Here is a 24,020-nt window from a genome sequence, read left to right as displayed (position 1 = left end):
GGGATTCAGAGTCCAGTTCATCTCCGCCTCCCCCGGCTGGGGCTGGGCACGGGGGCTTTGGGGAAGGCGGGGCCCGGATCAGCGCGGTGTGTGGGGGCCCTGTTCTACTCGGGCCACCCACGCCTGCTTCTCCCTGACCCTCCCTGGCCCCCTGCCAGAAACAAGCCCTCCCCAGGGCACTGAGCTGGGGACTCTGCACCCCAGAACCTCAGGCCCCCCGTGAGCCACTGGGCGCCAGGTATCCTCTAATACCCCAAGGGGGACAGGAGAGAGGGAGGGCGAAAGGAACGGAAGGAGAAAGGGGAGAAAGGCAGAGGTGAAGGCAGGGGGAAGGGGAGGGGAGGGCATGGCTGCGTCCTGCTCTGGAGGCAGCGCCTTCCCCTGTGTGACAGGTCATGGTCACCTGCAAGGCTGCCCCTGGGCTGTGGCAGCTGCTTCCTATGGAGGCTGGGGGGGTCCAGGGTCCCGCCTTTCCCGGCTCAGTCTGGCTGGGCAGGACCCCTGAGTGAGGGGCCTGCCCAGAGGCCTGCCCGGGCTAGCGGGCACAGCCGCCAGCCGCCCCCGAGCCCCCCCTTGCCACAGCCCCTGGCAGGGAGCCGTACTCTTGCCTGGGGCCCTGCTCTCCTCAGACGGGCGGTTGGGGTCAGAGCCTCCCCCAAGTGCTCGTGAGCGTGGGGGTCTCGAGGCCACCCTTAGAAGCTCCTGCAGAGGGGCCAGGCGGGGAGGCAGAACAAAGGTACCCATGGAGGTAAGAGCCGAGGGGGCAGCTGGGGGCAGGGCCAGGAAAGCCGGGGGGCGGCTGGGAGCCTGTCCCGAGTGGGCACTGGGCCAGCCTAGCCGAGAGGCCAAGACACGGCCTCAGTGTGCAGTGCCCGGGCTCACCCCACCAGTGCCACTGGGCAGCATGGCCCCTGGGCTGTGTCCTCCCTGGCTGCAGGCCCCCCAGGGGCGAGGAACAGGGTGGGGAGCAAGGCCCCCGTTACACAGCCCCCTTGCCAGCTCTGGCGGCGAGGGGTCCCGGAAGAGGTTAGTAGCCCTGAAATGGATAAAAAGTGAGTCAGCTGCTCCTAGAGGGTCACCTGGGGCCACATTTGGTGGGTCAGGACTGGGGGTATCTCAGAAGCACCAAGGCCCCCCACGCCTAAAGCTGCACCCCTTGAGACCAGCTCCCCCCGGGTCTGAGCAATAGTACAGCGGGGCGTAAGGAGGGCATTTGCCTTGGACACCCCAGAGCCCCCCACCCCCGCCCCTGAGCCCGCCAGGGGTGATCCTTGAGCACAGAGCCAGGAGTAAGCCCTGAGCATCGCGGGAGGCGGGGGGCGGGGCCCAAGCCCAAACCAAGCCGGGGCCTGCCCCCAGCACTGGGTGCTTGGGGGGCTGAAGGGCAGGCTGGCGGGGAGCAGGCAGGTGTCACTCAGAGGGTCCCGGCAGGTCTGGGGGTGGGGGGAGACAGGTCTGAGATTCCGATTGGCTGGCGGGAAAACCTTCTTCCAATAGGCTGACAGGAACTCTTCCCCTGATTGGCTGACTGGGAAACCTTCCTCTGATTGGTTGACTGGGGAACCTTCTTCTGATTGGCTGACAGAAAGCCTCTGATTGGCTGACGGGAACCTTCTCTGATTGGCTGACGGGAGGCCTTCTCTGATTGGCTGACGGAAAGACTTCTGCAGCCTCGGCCGGGTGTTCAGGGCGATGGGAGCAGCAAGTATGAGGACATGGGGGTGGACTCTGCATCTTTATTGGTGCCCTGTGTGCCGGCCCCGCACAGACGGTTACCCCGGGCCGGAGGGGGGTTCTTGAGCCCTGCCCCAGTAGGGGCCCTGGACCCCTCTGGCGGGGCTCACTGGAAGGATCCAGCTCGTGGGCCGCAGGCTGGGGCGGGGAGGTGGTCCCAGGACGTGTGGGACACGGAAGGGGTGCCCCATGGCAGAGACAGGACGGCTCCCGCCCAACCTGCGGCAGGACCTCGCCAATGAACACGGGGGACAGCGACCTGGTGGTCCCTCTGGGCACCCTCCCGGGCTGGGGCAGTTTTGCTCCTGCGAGAGGCGCTGCAGTGCTCCCTCTGAGCTCCTTCCCCCACCTCTGCCCATGAACCCAGCGCAGGTCGGAGGTCAGCAGACCCGCCCACTGCTCCCAGCATCTTTCCCCGGTACTCCCGGCCACCCCTGGCCCACGCTGTGTCCAACTGTGAGCGCTCCCCTTTTCTGCACTGTTTGGGCGAGACCAGGCCCAGGGACCTGCAGGAGCCTGAGTGGGCCGTGATTCTTTTTTTTTTTTTTACTTTTTGGGTCACACCCGGCGATGCTCAGGGGTTACTCCTGGCTCTGCACTCGGGAATTACTCCTGGTGGTGCTCAGGGGACCCTATGGGATGCTGGGAATCGAATCTGGGTTGGCCGCGTGCAAGGCAAACGCCCTCCCCGCTGTGCTATCGCTCCAGCCCCATGGGCGTGATTCTTGTCTGGGGAGTCTGTTTGCTGCTGCTGTAGCGGGTGCGAATCCCCTCAGCAGGGCTTCACAGGGTGGGGTCTGGTCCCCCGGCTCTGTGATGAGGGCTGGAGAACCCGTCAGCAGGTGAAGGTTTACAGCCCCAGCCCCCCCCCCCCCCACCCAACGCTGGGCTGGGTCAGCAGCATCTTCCCTACAAGGGCTGGGACCCCTGTGGGCCCCTCCCCCTCCCGCCGTGGCCCCTCCCCCGCCTGCCGCGTGACCCTTCCCGCGCCCTCTTCCTTATGCCTCTCTGGCGAGGCCCTGTGCTCCGCCTGTCGGCCCCTCTCTGGTGCTGGCGGCAGGCAGGCCAGGAGGGCCTTGCCCAGCTACTAGAACTGGGCCATTTCCAGCCCCTCCGTGGCACCTGTCCCCACCCCTCCCCGCTCCTGGCAGGTGATGCTCTTTATTCTGCAGAGCGGCTGATGGAGGCGGAGGTCTGAGAAGTCTCAGTGCAGGGAGCAGGTTGGTTTCTGCGGGGATTTGCTCAGGAAATGAGATTCCGCTCATCTCCCCAGGAGAGGGCCGGGGGGTTTACTGACAGCAGTGCCGGCTGCAGGGGCCCGAGTTGGCGGCCGCTGAGGGGCGGGTGCGCGTGCCCCCCCTGCCCCCCCACACCCGCCAACCCTGGGGCCACCGGCTTCTGCCCCTCCGCAGACCCCTCGGCCCCCGGTGACCGAGACAGTCACGCCTCTGAGTGCAGGCGCGTGGGAGAGGCGCAGGCCCAGAGCCAGGAGCACACAGCCCTTGTTGACACGGACGCGGCCCTGGGGAACCCGCCCGCCTCTGCGTTTGCAGGAAAAGGCGCCGTCAGCGTAATCAGAGCCCTGGCGGGCCAGCCTGCCCCTGGGCCCCACTCGCCCGCCCCGCCACCTCCTCCTGTGTCACCCGGCCCTCCTGCCCAACACATGTGGGCCCTCTGGGCCCCTTGTGGACAGTGAGGCCCGTGCAGACAGGGAGGCTGATGCGGGGGCACCCACGCAGGAGCCAGCGAGGACCGTCTGAGCTGCTGGCCCTGCCCAGTTCCGGAGAGGGGGTCTGGCCCGTCTTTCTCAGAGAGGAAGAGGCAGGACTGACGTCAGGATGCAGAGACAAAGGGGATGCACCAGGGACTGAGTGATAGCACAGCGGGGAGGGCGTTTGCCTTGCACATGGCGGACCCGGGTTCGATTCCCAGCATCCCACAGGGTCCCCTGAGCACCACCAGGGGTAATTCCTGAGTTCAGAGTCAGGAGTAACCCCTGAGCATCGCCGGGTGTGACCCAAAAAGCAGAAAAAAATTAAAAAAAAAAAGACTCACCAGCCAGGCTGCCCCTTGCTCAAGGACTGAGCCAGGCGGGAACGTGCTGCCCGGATGTCCCTCTTGTCCAAGGAGGGTGTCTGCCTCGCCCGACACTTGGTGTGGTTCCCTGAGCCCTGCCAGGAGGGTCCCTGAGCACAGGTGGTGTGGCCCCACCCCCAAAAGAACCCAAACCAAACAACAGCAAACCACCCCCCAGCAAATCACAGGACGAGCAGAAAGAGTGGGGTGGGATACCCCGAAGTCGAGTGTTCCTGGGGTCTCGATTTGGGGGTCTCAGCATGGGGCCCCGGCTCTAAGCCCTGAAGGAGGTGGGGAGGAAGCGTCGCCCGCCAGTTCCCTGATGCCGGGGGCGGGGGGCTCTCATCCCATAAGCCGGGGTTGCACGGGGCAGAGACGGGTCCTTCCCGCCTGTCCTCTGCCCGTGGCCCAGGTGTCCAGCCTTGGGGCCCATCCCTCCAGCTCCGCCGCCACTGGGCCTTGCACCCTGACTGGCTGCACCATCCCAGGGTGTAGCAGGACGCCCCAAGGCCCCTCGGCTGCCATGCAGCGCTGACGGGGACACCCCGGAGCGGCTGATCCCAGTGCTGTGATGGTGCCAGGGCCTGGGGGTAACAGAGGCCCCCACGGGGACACGGTGGCAGGAACTGACCGGGGGACCCAGGCACAGGGGACAGGACCCAGGGCTGTGACGGGCACTTTCCTGGCAGATCCCGTGACATAACCCGCACTAAGGGGATCTTTGTTTGGTTTTGGGGCCACACGCGGTGGTGCCCGGCACTGACTCCCGGCTCTGCACCCGGGGTCATTCCTGGCGTGTTTCAGGGGCCACATTTGCTGTGGGATCGCCGTGTGTGTTGGCTCTGGGCCTCTGACGGCAGAGTGGCCGGAACGGGGGCCGCGGCGTGAGCGGGGAGCACGGACAGAGCAGGTCTGGCCCCGAGGAAGGTCCAGGCGGAGGCGGGGCCGGGCCAGCTGCAGCGCCCCCTGGTGAAGGCTCAGACCGTGCGGCTGTGCCGAGGAGCCCCTGGACACTGGGCTGACGGGACTCAGGCTGGTAGAGGCAGGGGCTCCCTGCCGGTGCCGCCCGACATTGGCAACCCAGGGCGAAAGTCCCCAGGGTGCTCAGAGGAAGCCCGGGGTGCAGAGGGCCCCGGGAGCATCAGGGAGTGTCCCAGAAAGGTGCTCCCAGAGCCGGCCCGCCCGCAGCCCCGGCAGCTCTGCTGCTCACCGTGCCGCATGAATTGGGTTAGACGGCGCCAAATTGAACTGAATTGGGAGGAAAACTCGCTTGAAGGAGAAGCCGAGAAGATAAGTCAACAGAAGCCCCCAAATCAGCAGAGGCGGCGGCTGGCATGGGTGGGGGGGATCCATCCGCCTGCCTCGGCACTGCCCGGCCATCGCCTTCTCACCGGCCCGAGACACGGAGTTCACACACGTGCACACACATGGACACGGACACACACACATACACATGTACACAGACACCACACACACATATACACAGGCACTCATACACAGTCACTCACAAACACGAAAACACACCCGGAGACTCACTCACACACTCAGACATGGACACACACACGGACACGCACACCGCAGTCACACACACATGCACATGCACACACACATGGACACTCCACACACTTGCATACTCAACATGCACACACATATACATTCACACAGCACACACGTTAACACACACATTCACACACCACCCACAGTCACGCACACACACACACATGCTCACACACACATTCTCACATGCAGACACTCCCTGTGCGGGGGACTCAGTGAGGGGGGCTGGGATTGGGGTGGGGGCGGGGACTCGGTGGGGGCTCAGGGATTAAAGACCCCCTAGCAGTCACACTGCCTTTTCTCCGGCTGCGCCCAGCGGGGGGAAGGGAAGGGAGAGAGTCCTGGGGCCCAGGTAGGGGGAGCCGGGCGGGAGGGGTGCTCTGCAGGGGCCCCGACGTGCTGCCCCCTCGGGTCCGTCCTCGCCCCCCCCATGCTAATTCTCTCTCCTCTCTCCTCTTCTCAGGGAGCCCAGTGTGCCCGGGGGACTGGCCGGATCAGAGGTACAGACTCTTCTCAGTGAGTTTGTAGCCGTGAGCGTGGGTGCGTGGGTGGGTGGGAGCTGCGGGTGGGGGGGTCTGGGGCGTCCTGCTGGCTGGACCAGAGAAGCTCGTTCTTCTCCACGCCCCCCCACAGCATCTCTGGCCCCCAAGCGTAGGGGAGGCAGGGTGGGGCAGGGCAGGGGGCAGGGCGGGGGCAGGGCGGGCAGCGGGAGGCCAGGCCCAGTCCACCCCGGCCGCCCCTTGCCCCCACGGTCACTCCGGTACCGCGCGGCCTGCGGGGGCTGACGCCTCTGCTCCTCGTTCCCCGGGACGCAGTCAGGCCTGGCCGTGTGGGTCTTCACGTGCCTCCAGCGCTGGCCTGAAGCAGTTTGGAGCCGGCCTCTGGGGACTGGACTTTGTTACCTACGAGGACTCGGGGGGCTCGGCGCGCCTGGTGCAAGCCCCGGGTTTGATCCCGGGCCACGTGGTTTTCTGCACTGCGGGGGTGGGGGGTGCACAGCGGTGGGTCCTGGCTCTGTGCTCGGGAGTCTGCAGGGGCCTGTGGGATGCCGGGGGCGGGCCCGGGGGGCGGGCCGCTCCCCGCTGGGCGGTGCCAGCGGCCCCTCCCCTGCTCTAAGGTGTGTGCGGCTGCGCTGGCGGGAGACCGGGCTCGCGTGCCCACAGCAGCGCCACAGCCCCCTCCCCCAGGAAGCCGGGCTGCAGCTGCCCAGCTGCCCCATGCGGCTGCTGAGGGCTGCCTGGGCCCGGCTCGAGGTGGGCACTGGCCACTGGTGGTCAGGGCAGGTCGCAGGAAGCCGGGTTATGGGGCCGGAGGTAGGGACGCCACCTCCTGTCACGGGGGCACACCCGGCGATGCTCCCAGGTTACTCCTGACTCTGCCCTCGGGAACCAGTCCTGGAAGTGCTCCGGGGACCAGGCAAGCACCGTCCCCACTGTCCCCCGGCTCCGACCCGTCGGGATGGAGAAGAACCAGAGCTCAGGGCTCCTGCGGCCCCGGGCGCCCTCGGGAGCCTGTCCTGAGGCCTCGGAGGGGCCGGGTGGGCAGTGGGGTCTATGCTGGCTGCTCTGGTCCCTTCCACAGGGAGAGCGTCTCACGCCGTCTGGGACCACGCCGGTCGTTGGGGAGCTTCTGGGCTTCCCGCGTGCCGGGGTTGGCTGAGTGGGGTCTCCCCTGGGGGTTGCACATCTGCCTCTCAGGAAAGCAGCTCTGAGGATCGGGGCGCGTGATGAGGGCCTGCACCACCCAGGCGCACCACGTGTGACACTGTCACTCGGTCAAGAGGCCCGTCAGCCCGTGCCCTGGCGGGTCCACTCGCCCCAGGGAAGACAGGGCCTGTCACCCGCCAGCTGGACAGCCAGCACAAAACCACACATAGAATCATGTACATGGAATCACATGCATGGAACCACACATAGAACCACATACATGGAACCACACATGGAGTCACATGCATGGACCCATACTCATGGGACCACACACAGAATCACATGCATGGAATCACGTGAAATTATACATAGAACTGCCTGTGTAGAACCACACACAGAATCACATCCATAGAGTCACACAAGAACCACATACAGTGCCTTATATATCTTTGATATTGACCCCTTATCAGATGGGTACTGGGTAAACCACTTTCCATTTCGTGGGCTGTCTGCATCTTGTTTCCTTGGGAGCTTCTTGTAGTCGCATCTCTGCTTCTGCCTGCGTGGTCAGTGGTGTTTCATCTTTAAGACGCCTTGGGCTTCAATGTCATGGAGGTTCTGCCCACATTTTCCCCCATGGATCTTATGGATTCAGGTCTGAGATTGAGGTCTTTGATCCATTTGAACTTGACTCGTGTGCCTGGCGTTAGAGGTCTGAGTTCATTCTTTCTTTTTCCATGTAGCTGTCCAATTTCCCCAGCAGCACTTGTTGAAGAGGCTTTCCTTGCTCCACTTCATATTTCTTCCTCCTTTATCAAAGATTTAATCATCATATGGGGGAGGGGGGATGGGATTGGGAGGTGGGAGGGATACTGGGTTCACTGTGGTGAATGGACACTGGTGGAGGAAGGGGTGCTTGAACATTGTATGAGGGAAACTCAAGTATGAAAATGTGTAAATCCGTTACTGTACCCTAATGGTGAATCACTAATTAATAAAAAATAAGTTTAAAAAAATAGTAAAAAAAAAAATTTAATCATCATATATTGCACATGGGCTAGAGCGATAGCACAGTGGTAGGGCGTTTACCTTGCACTCGGCTGACCTGGGTTCAATTCCTTCACCCCTCTTGGAGAGCCCGGCAAGCTACTGAGAGTATCTCACCCGCACGGCAGAGCCTGGCAAGCTACCTGCGGCGTATTCGATATGCCAAAAACAGTAACAACAAGTCTCACAATGGAAACGTTACTGGTGCCCGCTCAAGCAAACTGATGAGCAATGGGTGACAGTGACAGTGAGTGATATTGCACATAGAATCACATACACGAGTCACACATAGATCCACTTGCATAGAACCACACTCATCGAATCACATGCATAGAACTGTACTCATGGAACAGCACACATGTAATCACACAAAGCCCCCGAGTCTTGGGCGTCAGAAGGGTCTGCGGAGACGCACCGGGAGTGAGAGTGTGGTGCCCCCACCCCGACCTCCAGCCTGGGGGGCAGCGCTTCGGGAGGGGGCGAGGCAGGGGGGCTTCTGACTGACCGGCAGACGCCAGAGCAGAACCTCCAAAGGAGCGGTAATTGCGGGAGAAAGAACACACACTCAGAATGAGGTTTTTATAAATTGTTTTTTAAAGTTCGCCCTGGAGTCATAGAGGCTGCTTAACGGCTAATATCCTGTCTGTGCCTAAAGAGTCTTATCGTGGGGGCCTTAGTGTTTCCCTGTCCCCGAGGGCTGTCCGCTCACCCCTGCCCGGCCTGCCCGGCTCCGGTTCCTCCCCTTTCGGACCCTTCCCAGCCGCCCCTCAGGGAAGGCCTGACACGACCCCACTGACCCTCGTGTGTCACCATTTGACAGGCTCTGGGGAGACGCCTCCCGGGGCTGTGTGGGTTGGGGGGTACAGACTCTGGCCTGCTCATGGAGGGAGGGGCTGCATTGTGTCCCCCAGCCTGCCAGGCCCGGGCTGCCCAGCGAGGCTCCCCTTAAGCCCGTGCCCAAGCCCCCTGGCCTTGGGGGACATGGGGTGCAGAAGGCTGGGCCCGCAGCTGAGCATGAGTGTGGCTGCAAGCAGGTGGCAGTGCCCTTGGGGCACAAATGTCCCCCACTCGGTCTGGGGCTCAGACAGGAGGGAACCTGCTGCCTGCCTCCCGGGAAGCGGCCACTCTCGGCACGGCCCAGCCATCCCCGCTGCAAGAGGAAGAAAGGAAGAGGGTCCGTCCCACGGCCTTGACAGCGCGCTCTGGCGTCCAGAACCTTCCACTGTGTCCTGCTTCCATCAACCTCTGCCACTGCCCCTGAGCTCAGCGTCCAGCGCCCAGAGACTGCACTGGGCCCCGGAGGTCACGCCCAGGGATGGGAGCGGTGTGGACCCCAGCAGGGCCAGGAGGGAGCCTGGAGCAACGGGACCCTCACGGGGAGTGGCCAAGCCAGTGTGAAGAGGACCCGGAGACGGGGGCACCAGGTCACATGCCCTGCAGTCGGGACAGGGCAGCGCAAGGTGCCCACGGGTGGCAGTCTGGCCAGGTGCAGTCGTGGCAGGGCACCAAGGGACAACGTGCAGCAACGTGCCTGCCCGCCTACGTGGCACAAGCCCATCCAGCCCACACGCCGGGCCACGCGTGGGTGACGCAGCCCAGGAGGATTCCGTCCACAGGAGCCAGCCGGAGGGGGCTGGAAGCAGAAGACCTTGTGGGCCCCTCTGGACCCCAGCCCGAGGGCTCAGTGCGTGGGTCGGGGCCTTGGGTCCCGGCAGCCGAGAGCCCCGCTCTGTGCCTGGGTCCTGCGGAGAGGGCAGCGCTGCCAGCCAGGGACCAGCGCCCGGCAACAGTGGCGAGTAGGCCAAGGTCCCCAGAGCCGAGGGACAACCGCCAGAAGCCGGGACTGCCCAGGACCCCGCCTCTGCCAGCCCAGCGGGACCCAGGCCACATGCCTGTCGGAGACCTGGACGCGGCCGTGTCAAGCAGCTCGGCGGGGAACCAGGATGAGAGACGGACAAGGGCGCTCGGGACCCAGGCGCCTGCCTCTCCAGCCCCGGCGGAGGCTCCGGGAGCTGCGGCCCTGGGGGTGCCCAGGCTGGGGCTGGGCGGGAGAGGCCTTTCCCCGGTGCCCTGCCCTCACCGGGGTCAGGCCAAGCAGGCTGGGTCCCTCTGCCCGAAGGATGACGTCAGAGCTGGGATTCCAGGCTCCCAGAATGGCCCGGAATCTTCCATCTGCCCTTCCCCTGGCTCCGTGTGGGACCACCGGACGGTCAGATGCAGGAAGGGGCAGCGGGCACCGGGTTCCATGAGGGGGCTTGCGGGGAGGCGCCAAGGGTCTGTTTGCGGCCCACCCAGACGCCAGCCATGCTCCCTTTTCTAAACTTCGCCAGTCCTGCCGTCCCCGCACGGAGAAGCCCGTGTAGCCCCGCAGACCACGAGCACAGCTCCGCCGGGGTGGGGGAAGGGGGGCGTCATGGCTGCTTTCTTCTGGGGAGAAACACTCTGGATTCGAGTCTCGGCTTGCTCGCCCCGCCCCCACAGCCAAAGCAGCAGAGACCCCGGCCAGAGGCTGGGGAAGGGCTCCTGGGCAGGGAGAGCCCACAGGTGGACTGCGCCCTGAGCTGCCGTGGGACCTGTCATCCCCACCCGGGGGGGGCCGGGGGCATCCCGGATGGGTGAGTCTGAGCCCAGGGCGCTGCTAACAGGGGTGTGGCGGGGGCGGTGTGAGGGCAGAGAAGTGAGAGGGGGCTAGAGCTGCTGGGGTGCCTCCTCTACCTCTTCTTGTCAGGGGTCAGCAAGGGGCACCCCAGCATCCCCACCCCCGCAGCACCTTGGGGTGCAGCTGTTTCTCCCAAGCTGGCTGACCCCTAAAGGTGAGGCCTGCCCCTTTCTTGGTGGAAGTCAGGAATCGCCCACCCCGCGCAAGAACGTCAGTGGGCTGCTCCGACACCGCCGGGACGCCCCCGCCCCCTCCGCCCCTCCCCCACGAGGCCCAGCGTGACGCTACAGGGCAGAAGGTAGATTGTGACGAACAGCGGCACCGCGGCAGCTCGTGCACCCCACGCGCAGGGGCGCTCACCCCTCCCGGAGGGGCCGGGCGCCTCATTGTCCCAGTCGATCCCCGCGTGACCAGGACGGGGCTATGCCCATGGCTCGCTGACGGGAAGGCCCAACCCAGGTCTCTTTGGCCCTGCGATCCGCCTGCGTGCACGAGGTGGTCAGGACCCTCTTCCTCGGGTCCGGTATGATGCTGTAAAGGCCGACAGCAGCGGTGATGCGTTCTCTTCTCTGATTGGCCCGCGTAAGCCGCCTCTTCTCGGATTGGTCCGTGAAAGCCTCCTCTTCTCTGACTGGTCCACGGAAGCCGCCTCTTCTCTGATTGGCCCGCAGAAGCCTCCTCTTTGACTGGCCCGCGGAAGCCTCCTCTTTGACTGGCCCGCGGAAGCCTCCTCTTCTCCGATTGGCCCGCGGAAGCCTCCTCTTCTCCAATTGGCCCGCGGAAGCCTCCTCTTCTCTGACGTCCACGGAAGTGTCCTCTTCTCTGATTGGCTCGCGGAAGCCTTCTCGTCTCTGATTCGTTCACGTCAGTCTCCTCTTCTCTGATTCGCTCCAGGTAGGCTGTGTAGCTCTCGGCGTTCTCGTGGCCTTTATAGGTCAGAGACCCCCAAATGCGACTGACGTCCACCCCGACAGCTCACAGTGGGAGGAGCACGGGGGCGGGAAGGCGGCCGGCCCCGGTGTCAGCGTGTCTCTGCCCCCGTGGCCCCTGACCCCACGCACAGGGAGCGCCCCCTTTCCTGTGTCTGCGCCTCGGCGTGGACCTGGTGGCGGGAGGGGTGCGAGCGGGCTCTGGGGACCCCGGGGCGAGCTTCCCTCCCCCTCATTGGCGCCCCATCTGCCCGGGTCTGAGCAGCCCGGCCGCCCCGGGCCTCTCCCAGCCGGTGGCATTCCGTCCACCTGCCCCGAGCACGTCTGGAACCTTCTCGTTCCTCTCCCATGAAGGGTCTGAGTCAGCAGCCGTGTCCACAGGCGCTTGGCCCCCACGCTGGAGGGATTGTCACCCCCGGGGTCTTCCCCATCCGGCCCTGCCAGCCCCCCCATGCTGGGGAAGACTCTCCCCCGGCACTCGGGGGACCCAAGCGTTCCCCTGAAATGACTGCTGACATTGCCAGACGAGTGTCATCCCCCGGGACGTGACAGCCCGAGGGAGGCGGGGAGCGGAGACAGCTGTGGCGTGGAGCAGAGCCAGCGTTCGTGGGAAGCAGAGCGTCGGGCGGGGGGCAGGGTGGGGGATGGAAGGCAAGTTAGAGAGTTTGCGCCGCCTCAGCCTCTGGCAGGCGCCTCAGCAGCCTGGGAGAGGAGCGGAGGGGCAGGAGGGAAGCAGGGGGGTGGGAGACCGGGGGCTCCAGGGACGGGGGGGGGGGCTCCCTTCTCTGACTGTGCAGTGCCTGGTCCGTGCAGGAGAATGTTCTGTGCTGGGGAGGGGGGAGGGGAGCTTGAGGCAGGAATGATTAAAATCTGGAGAGCATCCCAGGTGTGGCCTTGGGCCCTGAGCACTGTGGGGGGTGGCATGGGGTGTCCTCGTCCCCCAGGAACCCTCGGCAGCTCCTGTGTTGGCGTCTGGCCAGATGGCCAGAATCTGCAGGAGGGTCCCTGCCTCCTGAGCACTGATGGGAGGGCTCAGTGCCCACCTTCAGAGGGATTGAGGTGAGGCCCCCGAGCCTCCCGGATGTGCCCAGGAAGGGGCCTTTGGACTCGCCTGTGCAGGGTTGGGGGTCTTGGGCCACCCCAGCCATGTTGGTGGCTGGGCCCTTCCCCAGCTCAGGTTGCTGCCCCGGAGGCCGTGGCGGGGTCACACGCGTGTCTCCGCCCGCCCAGCACGGAGAAGGGGCTCTGGGATTCGCCGGAACCTGGTCCTGACCGTCGGGTGTGGCGAGGGACGCGTGTCCACCACCGCCTGCACCGGACAGCGAGGGCCTCAGCCTGCATCTGAGGCTCTGCCCCCGGGCTGGGGTGTCGTGCCGGAAACCCGCACGGCCTGGCACACGCCCACCCCACCCTGGTCCCTGAGCCTCGTGGGGTGCAGCCCTGGCCTCGGCACCCCGGGGACTCGGGCCAGCCCCGTTGGCAGGGCGGCCGCAGCAGGGACTCCCACACCTCCGGGGCCGCCCTCGGAGGCCCCGAAATAACCTAACCGCGAAGACACGAAGCCTATTAAGAGACAGGAGACAGACGAGGGCTCTCGGCCGGCCTCACCGGGCCCGGCGCCTCAGCGCAGGCTCAGCCTCGGGTGCGGCCGCCTCCCCGAGCCAAGCCGGCAGCACCAGCGCACCCAGACAGCCCGGCGCCGCGCCCCTGTGCCACGAGGGCCCCCCAGGGAAACTTACTCCTGGATTCCAGAGGGGACCCCCTTCTTCCTCCCCTGATCTCAGGCCTCCCGGAGCACCCGGCGGGGCGCTGGGGTCCCCGGGGCCGGCGGGGGGGGGGCGAGGCCACGGCGGCTGGTTGGGGTTCTCAGGAGAAAGTGGTTTCTGGGATATTTTTACCGCGGTTTTGGCAGGCACAGCCGCCCCGCCGTGCAGGAAGCAGCCCGGGGTTTCCGGCTCTGCCTTCTGTCCACTCGGCTCGATGATCCTTCCCCTCTGTGCTGCCCCTCCCGCCCCCCGCTCCCGCCTTGTGCTGCCCAGAGCCCCGAGCACCTTCCCTCGAGCAGCACAAGTGGTTCTCCTTCTCAATTGCTCCCCAGCGAGGCGTGAGGCCGCCTTTCTTTTCTCCAGGGGGGAGCTCGGCCACCTCAAGACGCCATCGACCCTCTCCGCGGCATTTCCTGTCCGAAGTACAGTTCCATTACAGCTGAGATTCTGGTTCCGCCCCGGTGGGCTCCCAGTGACTCACCCTCGGCCGAGCAATAGCCACTTCATTATAATTCTGTAATTGCCGTATAGGATTCCTATAAATTTGCTGTTAATTTTTAACCACCGCACCCTTCTCTCGGAAAGTGTAGCAATCATTTGAAAATCTATAGGCGATATTTTTAAGTGGCTGGAGGCAGAGTGGGGGAGGGGCTTGGGGATCAATTCAGCGGGGCTGGGCCTGGAGGGCTCAGGGAGCAGCTGCCGGGGTGCCTGAGGGGAGGCCGGCCTGGGGCTCCCCCCAACTTTGACGCCGGCATTTCTCCCTAGGCCTGGCGCGTTGGTGGTGGCAGGGAGAGTCCGGGCCGGGTCCCCGCCAGCCCCTCGGTCCCTGCCCCCCGCCCCCCGCCCCCCGGGAGGTAATTTAGCAGCCGGCTTCTGCGTGTAATCTTCCTGCATTGTGCGTCTCCTCATGCCTCTCGGAGCGGCAACACGGCCCAGGTTTATAAAAGAGGCTTCTGAGGAAATGGCCTCCCCGCCACCGCGCCAGTGAACACCCAGGTGCTCCTCGGAGAAATTAGCCTGCCTTTCAGGAGATGCTAATGAGGCGAGTGGGGAGGAGAGGAGGTTGAGGCAGAAAGGAAATCGCTGGGCCCTCAGAAGCCGGCCAGGTGTTCCCAGGGAAGAGAACCCTCCTCTCCGGGGAGGGCCGGAGCCAGAGAAGGGGGGTGCGGGAGGCGCATCTGCCTGAGGAGGATGCTTTGGTGACCGCTAGTCACACTGGCCACCCCTAGCAAAATGTCGCCAGTGTCGGCTTCACCCATCGCCAGTGTCCTGGCTCAGGCGGGGGCGAGGGTGGTGCAGGAAGCCACCTCTGGTGGTTTCGCTCTGTGCTGTCTGTCTGGGTGGGCTTCGCGCTGTGCTGGCCGGCGGTGGAGCTGTCCCTGGTCCTGAAGACCCAGTCGCGGGCTGTTGTGCGCTGTGGCTGGCACTGCGGCTCCCGGCCGGTCGCTGCCCCTGTCCCTGGTGCTGACGGGCTGGCGTGTGCCGGGCTGGTGTGGAGTCCTGCCAACTGGCTGCCAGGAGGGGTGAGCCCTGGGTATCCACATCCCGTCCCCACCCCCGAGAAAGGCAGATACTGGCTGCGGGCGGGGAGCAGCGACGGGAAATTGGGCCACGGGGCGATTTGAAGGTCCCCGTGTTTGATCTGCCGTGGGGCGGCTCCTTGCAGCTCTGCTCTCCTGAGTGTGGTGGCCTGCGAGAATTACAGCCCCTTACGCTCGGTCTCTGCTGCCTGGGCATTAATCAAGCAGGCACCAGGAGTCACAGCAGCCCGGGGAGGAGGACGGGAACAGACGGCTGCCCCCAGCCTGATGCGGCAGCTTGCGGCGGGCGGAGCGGCTGGAGTGCTCGGAGCAGTGCGGGCCCTCAGCCCGCTGCCAGCTTCCCGCCCGCCTGCCAGTGAATTCTCAGAAACCTCATGCCTTGGAACTGGAGAGTTGCGTGAGTGCCAGCGTAGTGCCGGCCCCCGTGCCGGAGTAGATCAGGAGAGAGGGGGGCCCTTCTCCCGGGGAAGGAAATGGAGCAGAAAGGGGGGGGCCGTGGGGACGGGACCTCCGAGAAGCCTCGAGCCGAGTCAGGTGGCTTCCTGGGCCCCGGCCGCCGTGCTGCCGTCCCGCGACAACCCACGCCACTTCCCTGCAGTGTTCTAAGCTGCAGGGCAGGGCTGGGGCTGGCCAGGGTCCTGCCTGCCCCTCCCTGCCCCGTGCCTGGCGCCCACCCCTCGGAGCCTGAGGAAGGGGCTCCTGGGTGGTCTCTGAAGCCCAGGAGTGGGGCGGGACGGGGAGGTGAGTCCATTGAGTCTGAGATCATCCCTACCATCGTGAGTCCCGGGACAAGCTGAGCACTGTGTCGGGAGCCCCGCGCCCCCCGCCTGGCTGATCCATCACTCAGCTGTCTGCAGCTTGGCACTGGGCAGCCGACACGGTGCCCCCACCCCCCGGGCCATCTGCTCTGCCAGGACAGGGCTGCCTCTTCGGGCCGTGTTCCTTGGGCTCCTAATGAGCTTTTAATGAGCTGATGCCTTGACTTCAGGGGGCTCCGAGGGGCAAGGGCCACGAGTGCCAGCCCCTCACGCGCTCCCCGAGGCTCCGAGGGCGCTTTTCCTTAACTCCCTGAGTGCCGGCTGGGAGCTGGAGACAAAGGCCTTAGCTGTGGTCCTCTGGACGTGTTTGGGGTTCGAGACCCTGATTTTCATGGTGTTTGGACCCTGGGAGCCATCCGGCTGTTACTTCCTCCCCAGGAAGCTTCCCCCCCCCCCCCGTGGCCTTCCTCGCCCAAGGCTACAGGTGTGGACATGTGGTTTCTCCGCTAAGTAAGATTTATTCTAACGTAGAGCGAAGTGAAGAGGCTGTCTTTATGGAAAGGAAGAAAAATGGGGGCGGTTCCTCGTCAGCTCTCCCCACAGGGACACACACACGCACACACACACTCACGCACACACACTCACGCACACACACACTCACGCACACACTCACACGCACGCACACACACACACTCACACGCAGGCACACACGCTCGCGCACACGCACGCACACGCACGCACACGCACGCACATGCACGCACACACACTCACACGCACACACGCACGCACACTCACACTCACACGCACACACACGTGCGCACACACACGCACACGCACGCGCGCACACACACGCACACGCACGCACATGCACACACACGTTGAACAGAAGAATAAGCATCAGCCCTTTCTACGGTCAGTGCTCAGGGTGCTGGAAACGTGTTCCTGCCGTCTTCACCTGAGCTAGACTCGGATGTTGGGGGGACGGGGGGCTGCGTCCCAGGCTGTGGCCACCAGGCCACTGGTGTCCCCATGACCAGCACCTGGAATCCAGCCGTGTTCCAAACACACCACCTCCCTCAGCACCCCCCAGGGCCCCAGCCCTGTTCTCCAGGTCCCGGCGGGTCACCCCCAGCCCCTGCGGGGTCTTAGAAGAGGCGCCGTGGCCTGGCTGCCGCTGGCCTTTGTTCTGTGAGATGGAGGTGGGCCGGCTGCGTGGCGGGAGGCGGAATGACCACAGCGGTGGGGGCAGGAAGGGGCAGAGCTAGGACACGTCGGACTCCTGCCTGGACCGGGTTCTTGTCCCTGGAGCCCCCCGGGAGTGACCCCTGAGCAGAGTCAGGAGTGACCCCTGAGCACAGCAAGCAGCAGAGGGGACTGGACTCTGCCGGTTGTTTCCCGGGGAGGCGGGAGATGCCCTTTCTCTGGGGTCTCGGGCACCGCCCGCTGGCAGGCAAGGGACGGGCTTGTCACCCGCCCACTCCGCAGTCCTGGCTGTGCCGTTTCCTCCCAGACTTGCTCTGGGCGCTGCCCCAGTGCTGAGGCAGAGCGGGTGGGGTGCAGGCCCGGGCCAGCCCCCGAAGCAGGGCGGGATTACTCTCCGTCCTGCCGGTCAGCCAGCGCCGAGCCTGTCCCGAGGGCCAGGCCAGCCCGCAGCGCGTTCCCGCAGTGGCCCTGGGTGTCGGTCACGGAGCCACCCGGAGCGGGAACGCCCGTCTCTGAGAACACATCTAGTCTGGACTCTCCTGTGGCCACTCAGGGTCTTGGGAAAGGCGCAAACTGGGGGGTGGGCTGGAGGGGTGGGCCAGGCTGAGCCCCCCCAGACATGGGCAGGGAGCCCCGTGGCAGGGCTTGTTCCCCCAGCTGCACCCTGGCTTCATCGGGGGTCAGCACCCCACCTAGCTCTCACAGGCTCCCCGGGGCGAAGGTGGGGAGGAGTCGGCCCAGCACTGCGCGACGGGTGAACGCCCACTCTGCGGCCAGTGACGCTGGCCTGGCCACACCCGGGCCTGGGGCCCAGGAGAAGGCCCCAGGGAAGCCAGGGCGGCTGTGCGTGGCGTGGCGGGTGGGACCGGGCCCTGGTGGGCCGGGGGCTGGCCTTGAAGCTTGTGCAAGCTTCGGGACCCGGGGCCAGTCCATGCCCCGAGTGGCCGGCCTGGCGCTGCCTCCCCCACCCCTGCTCGCGGGCGCGACCAGGACAAGACAGGTCAGGGTGGGAGGTCCCAGGGGCGCGGTCACTGCCGCAGCTCTCCTGGGCCTGGCCACCCCTCACGTCCCCCTCTGGACACTCGAGTGCGTGTCGAGTGCCGGCTCACGGGGCTGTGACCCTGCGCAGCTGCAGGACGCCGTGCCCCGGGCTCTCGCCGCTGCCGCCATGCCAGGAGTCGGCCCAGAGGCAGCAGGACCTGGCAGAACTTCTCGCCGCCTCGCCACAGGCCCCCGAGCTGGCCGCTTGCAGCACCTCTTCTCCGGGCAGAGTGCTCACTCCCCTGAGGAGAGGCGCGGGAGGCGGCCTGGGGCCTCATTGGAAATAGAGAACGCGCAGCCCCGGGGGTGCGCGGGAGCAGCTGCAGGGCACCCACGGCCCCCCTCGCGCGTGTTCCCCCGGCCCCGGGCCCCGGGAGAGGAAGTTGGGAGAGAAAGATGTGCTTATAACTGCAGCCCTTTGCAACTTCTGCCGCGGCCCATCCGTCTCTCGCGCCCTTTCCTTTCAGGCTTCCTGTATTTATTATGTTTAATTTTGCTGGGACGTGGATGTAAGTGAGACGGATGGGCCTGAGCGTGGCTGGCCAACGCCTCTTAATTAAACAGATAAATAAACTCCCTTTGCACGCCAGTTTGTACTTTTGCTGCAGTCTCTGCTGAGGCTGGGGGACGGGCACGGGAGCAGCGGGAGGGCAGGGGCCGGCTGGGCGAGGCGCTGGGCGCTGGCCACGTCCACCTGAGCTCAGGGAGCAGAGCGGCCCGGGCTGGGGACGCCCGGCACCCCGTCCTCCCGGGCCTGACCGCAGAGGGGCAGCTGTGGCTGGCGGGAGGTGCCCGCACCTGCCCGGGTGGGGACTCGCTCAGACGTGGCAGGGCGGAAACACCCCCCTTCCCGTGAGGGGCCCTGAAGGCGCCCCACTTTACAGGAGGGCCGCGAGCTGCTCTCCCCCTCCCTCTCTCCGTGGTCCCCGAGCAGCCCCGAATTCGGGGCTCCCGGTGCTGCGCCCCAGGCTGCAGGGAGATGTTGGGGAGATGCCGTGGACAGTCCCCTCCCGGCCCCCACACTCGGGCCCTGGCTCTGCCTCACTCTGCAGCCGGGTGGGAGCGCGCCCCCCCCAGTGGCTGTCCCAGTGCCACGCGGAGGCCGGATGGGAGGGAAGGGGGAGGGGCAGGAACCGGCCCCCACTCTCCTAAGAGAGCCCGCGGGGTGTCCTGTCTCCTGCTGGAACATGCCAGAGCACTGCCTTTAGGGGGTCCCCAAAAGTGGGGGACGGGGAACTGCTAGATGCTACCCTGTCCCAAACCCTCGCCACACACACACACACACACACACACACACCGCCCCGTCCTTCAGACCCTCCTCCCGAGCTCGGCTCCCTTCTTCGAGCTCCGGGCCGAGACGAGATGCCTCTGCACAGTCCCGGCCCCGGAGGGCGCGGAGGGGCGGAGTGGCCCCAGCTGAGTCTCCCCGCGGCCCTGGCGGGCCTGCCGAGGTTTCTCCCGTTGGTATTTATAGTGGTGCCCAGGAGCGCAGGAATGATTACAGCTCCGCCCCGGCTTCCCTAGCAAGGCGCGCCTGACTCGGGCAGGTGGGTCATTTCTTCCTGGGCGCTTTTCAAGTTCCGAGCACCAGGCCGACAGCTCGAGGGCGCCCGGGAGTGGGGGCAGGCAGAGCTCGGGCACCCAGGCTGCCAGGTCGGCCCTGGGGCCAGGCCCTGCCGGGACTGCAGGCGGGATGTGTCGTGCGCCAACGCTCTGTCCCTCCGCGGACGGGGACGCTGCAGGCGCCTGGGCAGCCCGAAGCGGCTGGTGTGTCCAGCCAGCGCCAGGCCGGGCAGGGGGAGGCGTGGGGGAGGGGACGGCCCAGGGGCCGGGATGCCCAGCGTGCCCCGGGTCCCGCTCAGAGCGCCCCTTCGGCCGGGAGCGACAGCCCTTGGCACCGCGGGGTGCCCCCGTGGCTGGCGGGCCTGGCTTCCTCGCCAGACGGCGCTCACCCTGGGGCCGGGAGCTCATTTCCACAGCAGCAGGATGGGGGGCGGCGTCCAGCACGGGGGAGGAGGTGCAGGGGGGAGGAGCGGGAGTCCCTGGCCCTGCATGGGTGCCCAGGCCACGCGCCCAGCCAGGCCCACCGGGGCCTTCCCGCGCCCGGGGCTCCCTGCCTGCCCCGCTCCCGGCACGGCCACCCCCATCCCGCCCGGCGGCGAGTGTCTGTCCTCTCTGGGCCACCGAGTGTCATCAGCTGTAGGGGGACTGCGGGGAGCCCTGCAGGCAGGGCCAGTCTCTGACCTGGCCAGCTCCTGCGGCCACAGCTGGGCACGTCCCCAGCCCAGGCGGCCCAGGGCAGCTCCTGGGGAGGTGAGGCCACCCCGAACTGGCCCTGTGTCCCCCAGCCCATCCCTCTGGCCCATTTGGCGCACCCCTTCCCTTCCAGGAAAAGGTGAGTGGGCCTCAGGGTGCCCCGGAAAGGGTGTCCCTCTGGCCACACCACCTCTGGGGAAGGCTTGGCGCCCCGAAGGGCTGATGGCAAGTGAGAGCCCTTACGGGCAGGCTCTGAGGGGCAGGGGAGCCCAGAGTCGCTCAGGAGGCCCCTCTGAAAGGGCAGCGAGGAGGGGGCCCGGGCACCTCCCGACTGTCCAGGCCGAACGGCACAGCTGGGGCACCCGTCCCTGCAGCTCGGGCCGGGCCTGTGTGTGAGCATGTAGACCCATGCTTCTGTTGTGTAACTCTGTGTGTGTTTGTGTGTGTGTGTGTGTGGTGCGTCGCTGCAGACGTTGGCAGCTGGACACGTGCCCTGAGAGGGGGGCCGTGCAGTGTGTGTGGAGTGAGCGCGGGGCTGTGTGTGTGTCTGTGTGTGTGTTTGGGGGGGTGATGCACGGCTCTCGGTGCGACCGTGTGTGATTGTGTGAGTGTGTGTCACTCTGCGTGTGGTTGTGTGCGTGTGGAGGTGCGGGTGACGTCTCTCGGCGCTGTACGGCTGTGTTGTGAGCGCAGGTCTCGGCGAGACCACGAGCGTGTGTTGTGGTGCCGATCACGGCGCACAGTCCTGCACCCGCAGTGTGGGGCGGCCGGGCCTGCCGGGCGCTGGCGGGCGTCCAGAGGGTGGCCGGCCCACTCCGGCCGGGGCGCGGGCGCCGCGGGCGCGTGCCGAGGACGAGCGCGCGGCGAGCGCGCGGCGTGCGGTTCCCGGCAGGCCGGGGCGCGGGGCGGGGGCCGGGCTGCGGCGAGGTCGGAAGTCTGCGCGCTGTCCCATTACATCACTGCCACCCGCGCCCGCGGCCTCCGGGGAGCGGCGCGTCCCCCGCGACCCGCGCCGCGCGCCTGCGGCCGGCCGGCGCCCGGGGAGGGGGCGCGCGCGGGCGCCGCCGGCGGGCGAGGGGTTAAGCGCGGGCTCGGCGGAGCGGGGGTTCCTGCCGGGCCCGCGGGGACGCCCCTCCCGCCGCCGCGCGCGCCCCACGCGCACACGCGCACACGCGCGGGCTGTGCGGGCTGCCCGGCGCCCCGTGCCGCCGCGGCCTCTGCCCGCGCCCTGCCCGCTGCCCAGGCCGGCGCGCGGGGGAGGGGCGCCCCGGGACGCGGCGGGCGGAGGCGCGCACGGCCCCGCCGCCCCATGCTGTGCTCCATGGCCAACTCGGGCTGCGTCCTGCTGCCCAACTCCGGCATGCTCCCGCACTCCGCGCCCTGCGCGCCCGCCATCCTCTTCCTCCAACAGGTAAGCGCCAAGGGCCGGGGGCCGCGCGCCGGGCGGTCGCCGCAACTTTTCCCGGCGCGGGAGGGGGCGCGGCCGGAGTCCCGGGGGAGCCCGCGGGGAGGGCGGGGGGGCCCGGCGCGCCCGACACTTGGGGCAACTTCTCCGGCCAGGCAGAGGCGGGTGGGGGCTGGGGCCCCGCTGCGGCGCGGAGACCTGGGGCCAGGGGGCCGGACCCACGCCCGCCCGCCGCGGGGCTGCAGGGCGCGGGCCGGCTCCGAGCCCCGGTCCCCGGGACGCCCCGCGGGGGTGGCGCGCGCAGAGCCTGGCAGGAGGTGACAAGCGGTGGTCCGGCGATCCCACCCAATGCGGAGCCGGTGCGGCCCCGGGCCTGCGTCCGCCACCGCCGCCGCGGGGACGAGGGGGCCTCCCTCTCCCTCTCCCTCTCCCCACAACGCCCGCCCCTTGGCCCCTTGGGCTGCGCTTCCCCGCGCCAGCCCCTCGGAGCCCCGCATCAGCATCGCCCACCCTGGCGCCCCACTGCGCGGCTCGGGGTCCCCCTTCAGGGCGCCGAGGGGCGCCTTCACCGCCTCCTGGGCCGCAGTCCGAGCCGCCACCTGGAGCCAGGCATGAAGCGGGTCGCACCGGGGCCCCACCCCAGGCCCCACCGTCTGGGGCAACCGTCCCGCACAGATCTAAGCCTGTGTGTGTGTGCGCGCATGTGTGTGTGTGTACGTGTGTGTGCGTGAGCATGCACGTGTGTGTGGTCTGTGTGTGTGCTTGCACACATGTGAATGCATTACCTTGCTCCTGGCAGTACTGATAAGCTGGGCAGGGGTCCACGTTTGGGTGGTGCCCTCTTGTCCCTCCACCCCTTGGGTTCTCCAGGGACCGAGGTGGGGGGCCCTGCGGGCAGGACCACAGAAGCCAGCCCCCGGCTCAGCCATGCAGGGGTCCCTCTCCACGCCCCCGGCTGTAGGCAAAGGCACAGAAGCCAGCAATGGTGGGGGAGGGTCACGGCACGGGGCTGGCAGGTGACCCTCAGCTCTGTGGGACCACCTGTGACCTCTGGGCTGTCCCGGGCATCACCGGGTGATGGTAGGAGCCACCGGCGGGTCCCCGAGCCACAGGCAGGTGGGGGCCAGGCCCCGGTAGTCACTGAGTCCCAGCAGTCAGGGGTTCCAGAAACTTCCAGTGCCCCCATGTTTCTGCAGGTGCAGGAGCTGCTCGGGGACCCGGGGGTCCTGACTCTGCCGGCAGGAGGGGACGGAGCCTGGCTCTGGGGGTCAACACACCGGCCCGAGGCGCGTGCCTGTGGGCAGCTCCGGGAACCAGCCCTTCCCCTGGAGAGGGTGTCCAGAGGCGGGCCTGCGGGCCGAGTCCAGCTGTCTCGGCCCCGGAGGCAGCTGCAGGCAGACGCTCCCGCTGGGACGAACCCCCTCGCGGCCCGCGGGCCCGGCCCGCTCCCTCCGGCAGGGCGGGTGCACCCCCGAGCGAGGAGGCCTCCGCCGAGGAGCAGACCAGGCCTGCACCGAGCCCTGGGCAGGCCTCAGCAGGCAGCGCCCACAGCCCCCCGGCCCCCGGAAGCATCTGGCTTCCCGTCCACAGGGCCACCATGTGCCTCTGCAGGCGGGAAAGTTCTAGAATGCAGCGTTTCCAGGCTCCCATGGGGGCGGGTTTCTGCGGGTTGGGCCGCTCTGGGGTCAGCCCTCGCCGGTCCGAGATGACCATGCCGGAGAGTCGAGGGCCGGCCTGTCCCTCACACCTGTGGGCTGGGCGTGGTGGGCCCGAGCTCCCCCGGCTCCTGCGTGTTCGGCGTGTCTGACCCGCGAGGGGACGCCCGTGCGGCCAGAGTGGCGGTGAGCGCAGCCCTGGGCCGGGAGCAGGCGTCCGGCGGGGCCAGCGGGAGCACGGCCTCGGCCTCCGGGTTCCCGTGGCCCAGAGGCTGCAGGAGCCTCCATCCCCTCCCCCCCCCGAGGGCCCAGCCTGCGTTTGCCGCGTGGCGTCTCTTGTTGGGGGGCTCAGAGGGGTGCGCAGGAGGTCTGGGGGCCCACGGGCAAGTCCGAGGGCCCGGGACGGCTGCTGAGGCCTTACAGTCCTGGGGGTATCGGGCCCCTCGGTGTTGGCTGCGCCAGCGGGCACTGGGGGGGACCATGCCGGGCGGAGTTGAACCCCAGTCGGCCATGCACTCGGCCTGGCCCTGACCACTGAGCCCTCCACAGGCCCTGGGTCCCGTGCCCTCCGCCCATCCTCCTTGGCTTCCTGTCCCCAGGGGCCCCCAGGAGGGGCCACCTCAGGCTCTGGCTCCATCAGGAAGCCCCGGGCCAGTGTCACCCGCCTTGGAGTGACCCGGGGGAGGCCACGGGCCCTTGGTGTCCCCCCCGCCAGTAAGAGGGCAGCCGGGAGTCAGCCCTCAA

General features: G+C 67.1%; 1 protein-coding gene across 12 annotated transcripts in view; it reads left to right on the top strand.

Moving 5' to 3' along the window:
* Positions 1-24,020, top strand: part of RBFOX3 (RNA binding fox-1 homolog 3) — a 141,682-nt gene that overhangs the window by 88,189 nt on the left and 29,473 nt on the right. For 4 of the 12 annotated variants that reach the window (XM_055133110.1, XM_055133106.1, XM_055133111.1 and 1 more), the window contains exon 4: positions 5,831-5,883. Coding sequence is in view for 5 of the 12 variants with exons in the window: in XM_055133114.1 (XP_054989089.1) it covers positions 21,526-21,627 (102 nt within the window). In the remaining 7 variants the exon portion in view is untranslated. Of the gene's footprint in view, positions 1-5,830; positions 5,884-21,482; positions 21,628-24,020 lie in introns of those variants that run through there. The other 8 variants (XM_055133107.1, XM_055133108.1, XM_055133115.1 and 5 more) reach the window with 5 other exon arrangements.

This window comes from Sorex araneus, chromosome 3, assembly GCF_027595985.1.
Source record: "Sorex araneus isolate mSorAra2 chromosome 3, mSorAra2.pri, whole genome shotgun sequence".
NCBI classification, from domain to species: domain Eukaryota; kingdom Metazoa; phylum Chordata; class Mammalia; order Eulipotyphla; family Soricidae; genus Sorex; species Sorex araneus.
This window is presented reverse-complemented; position numbering and strand designations above follow the sequence as displayed.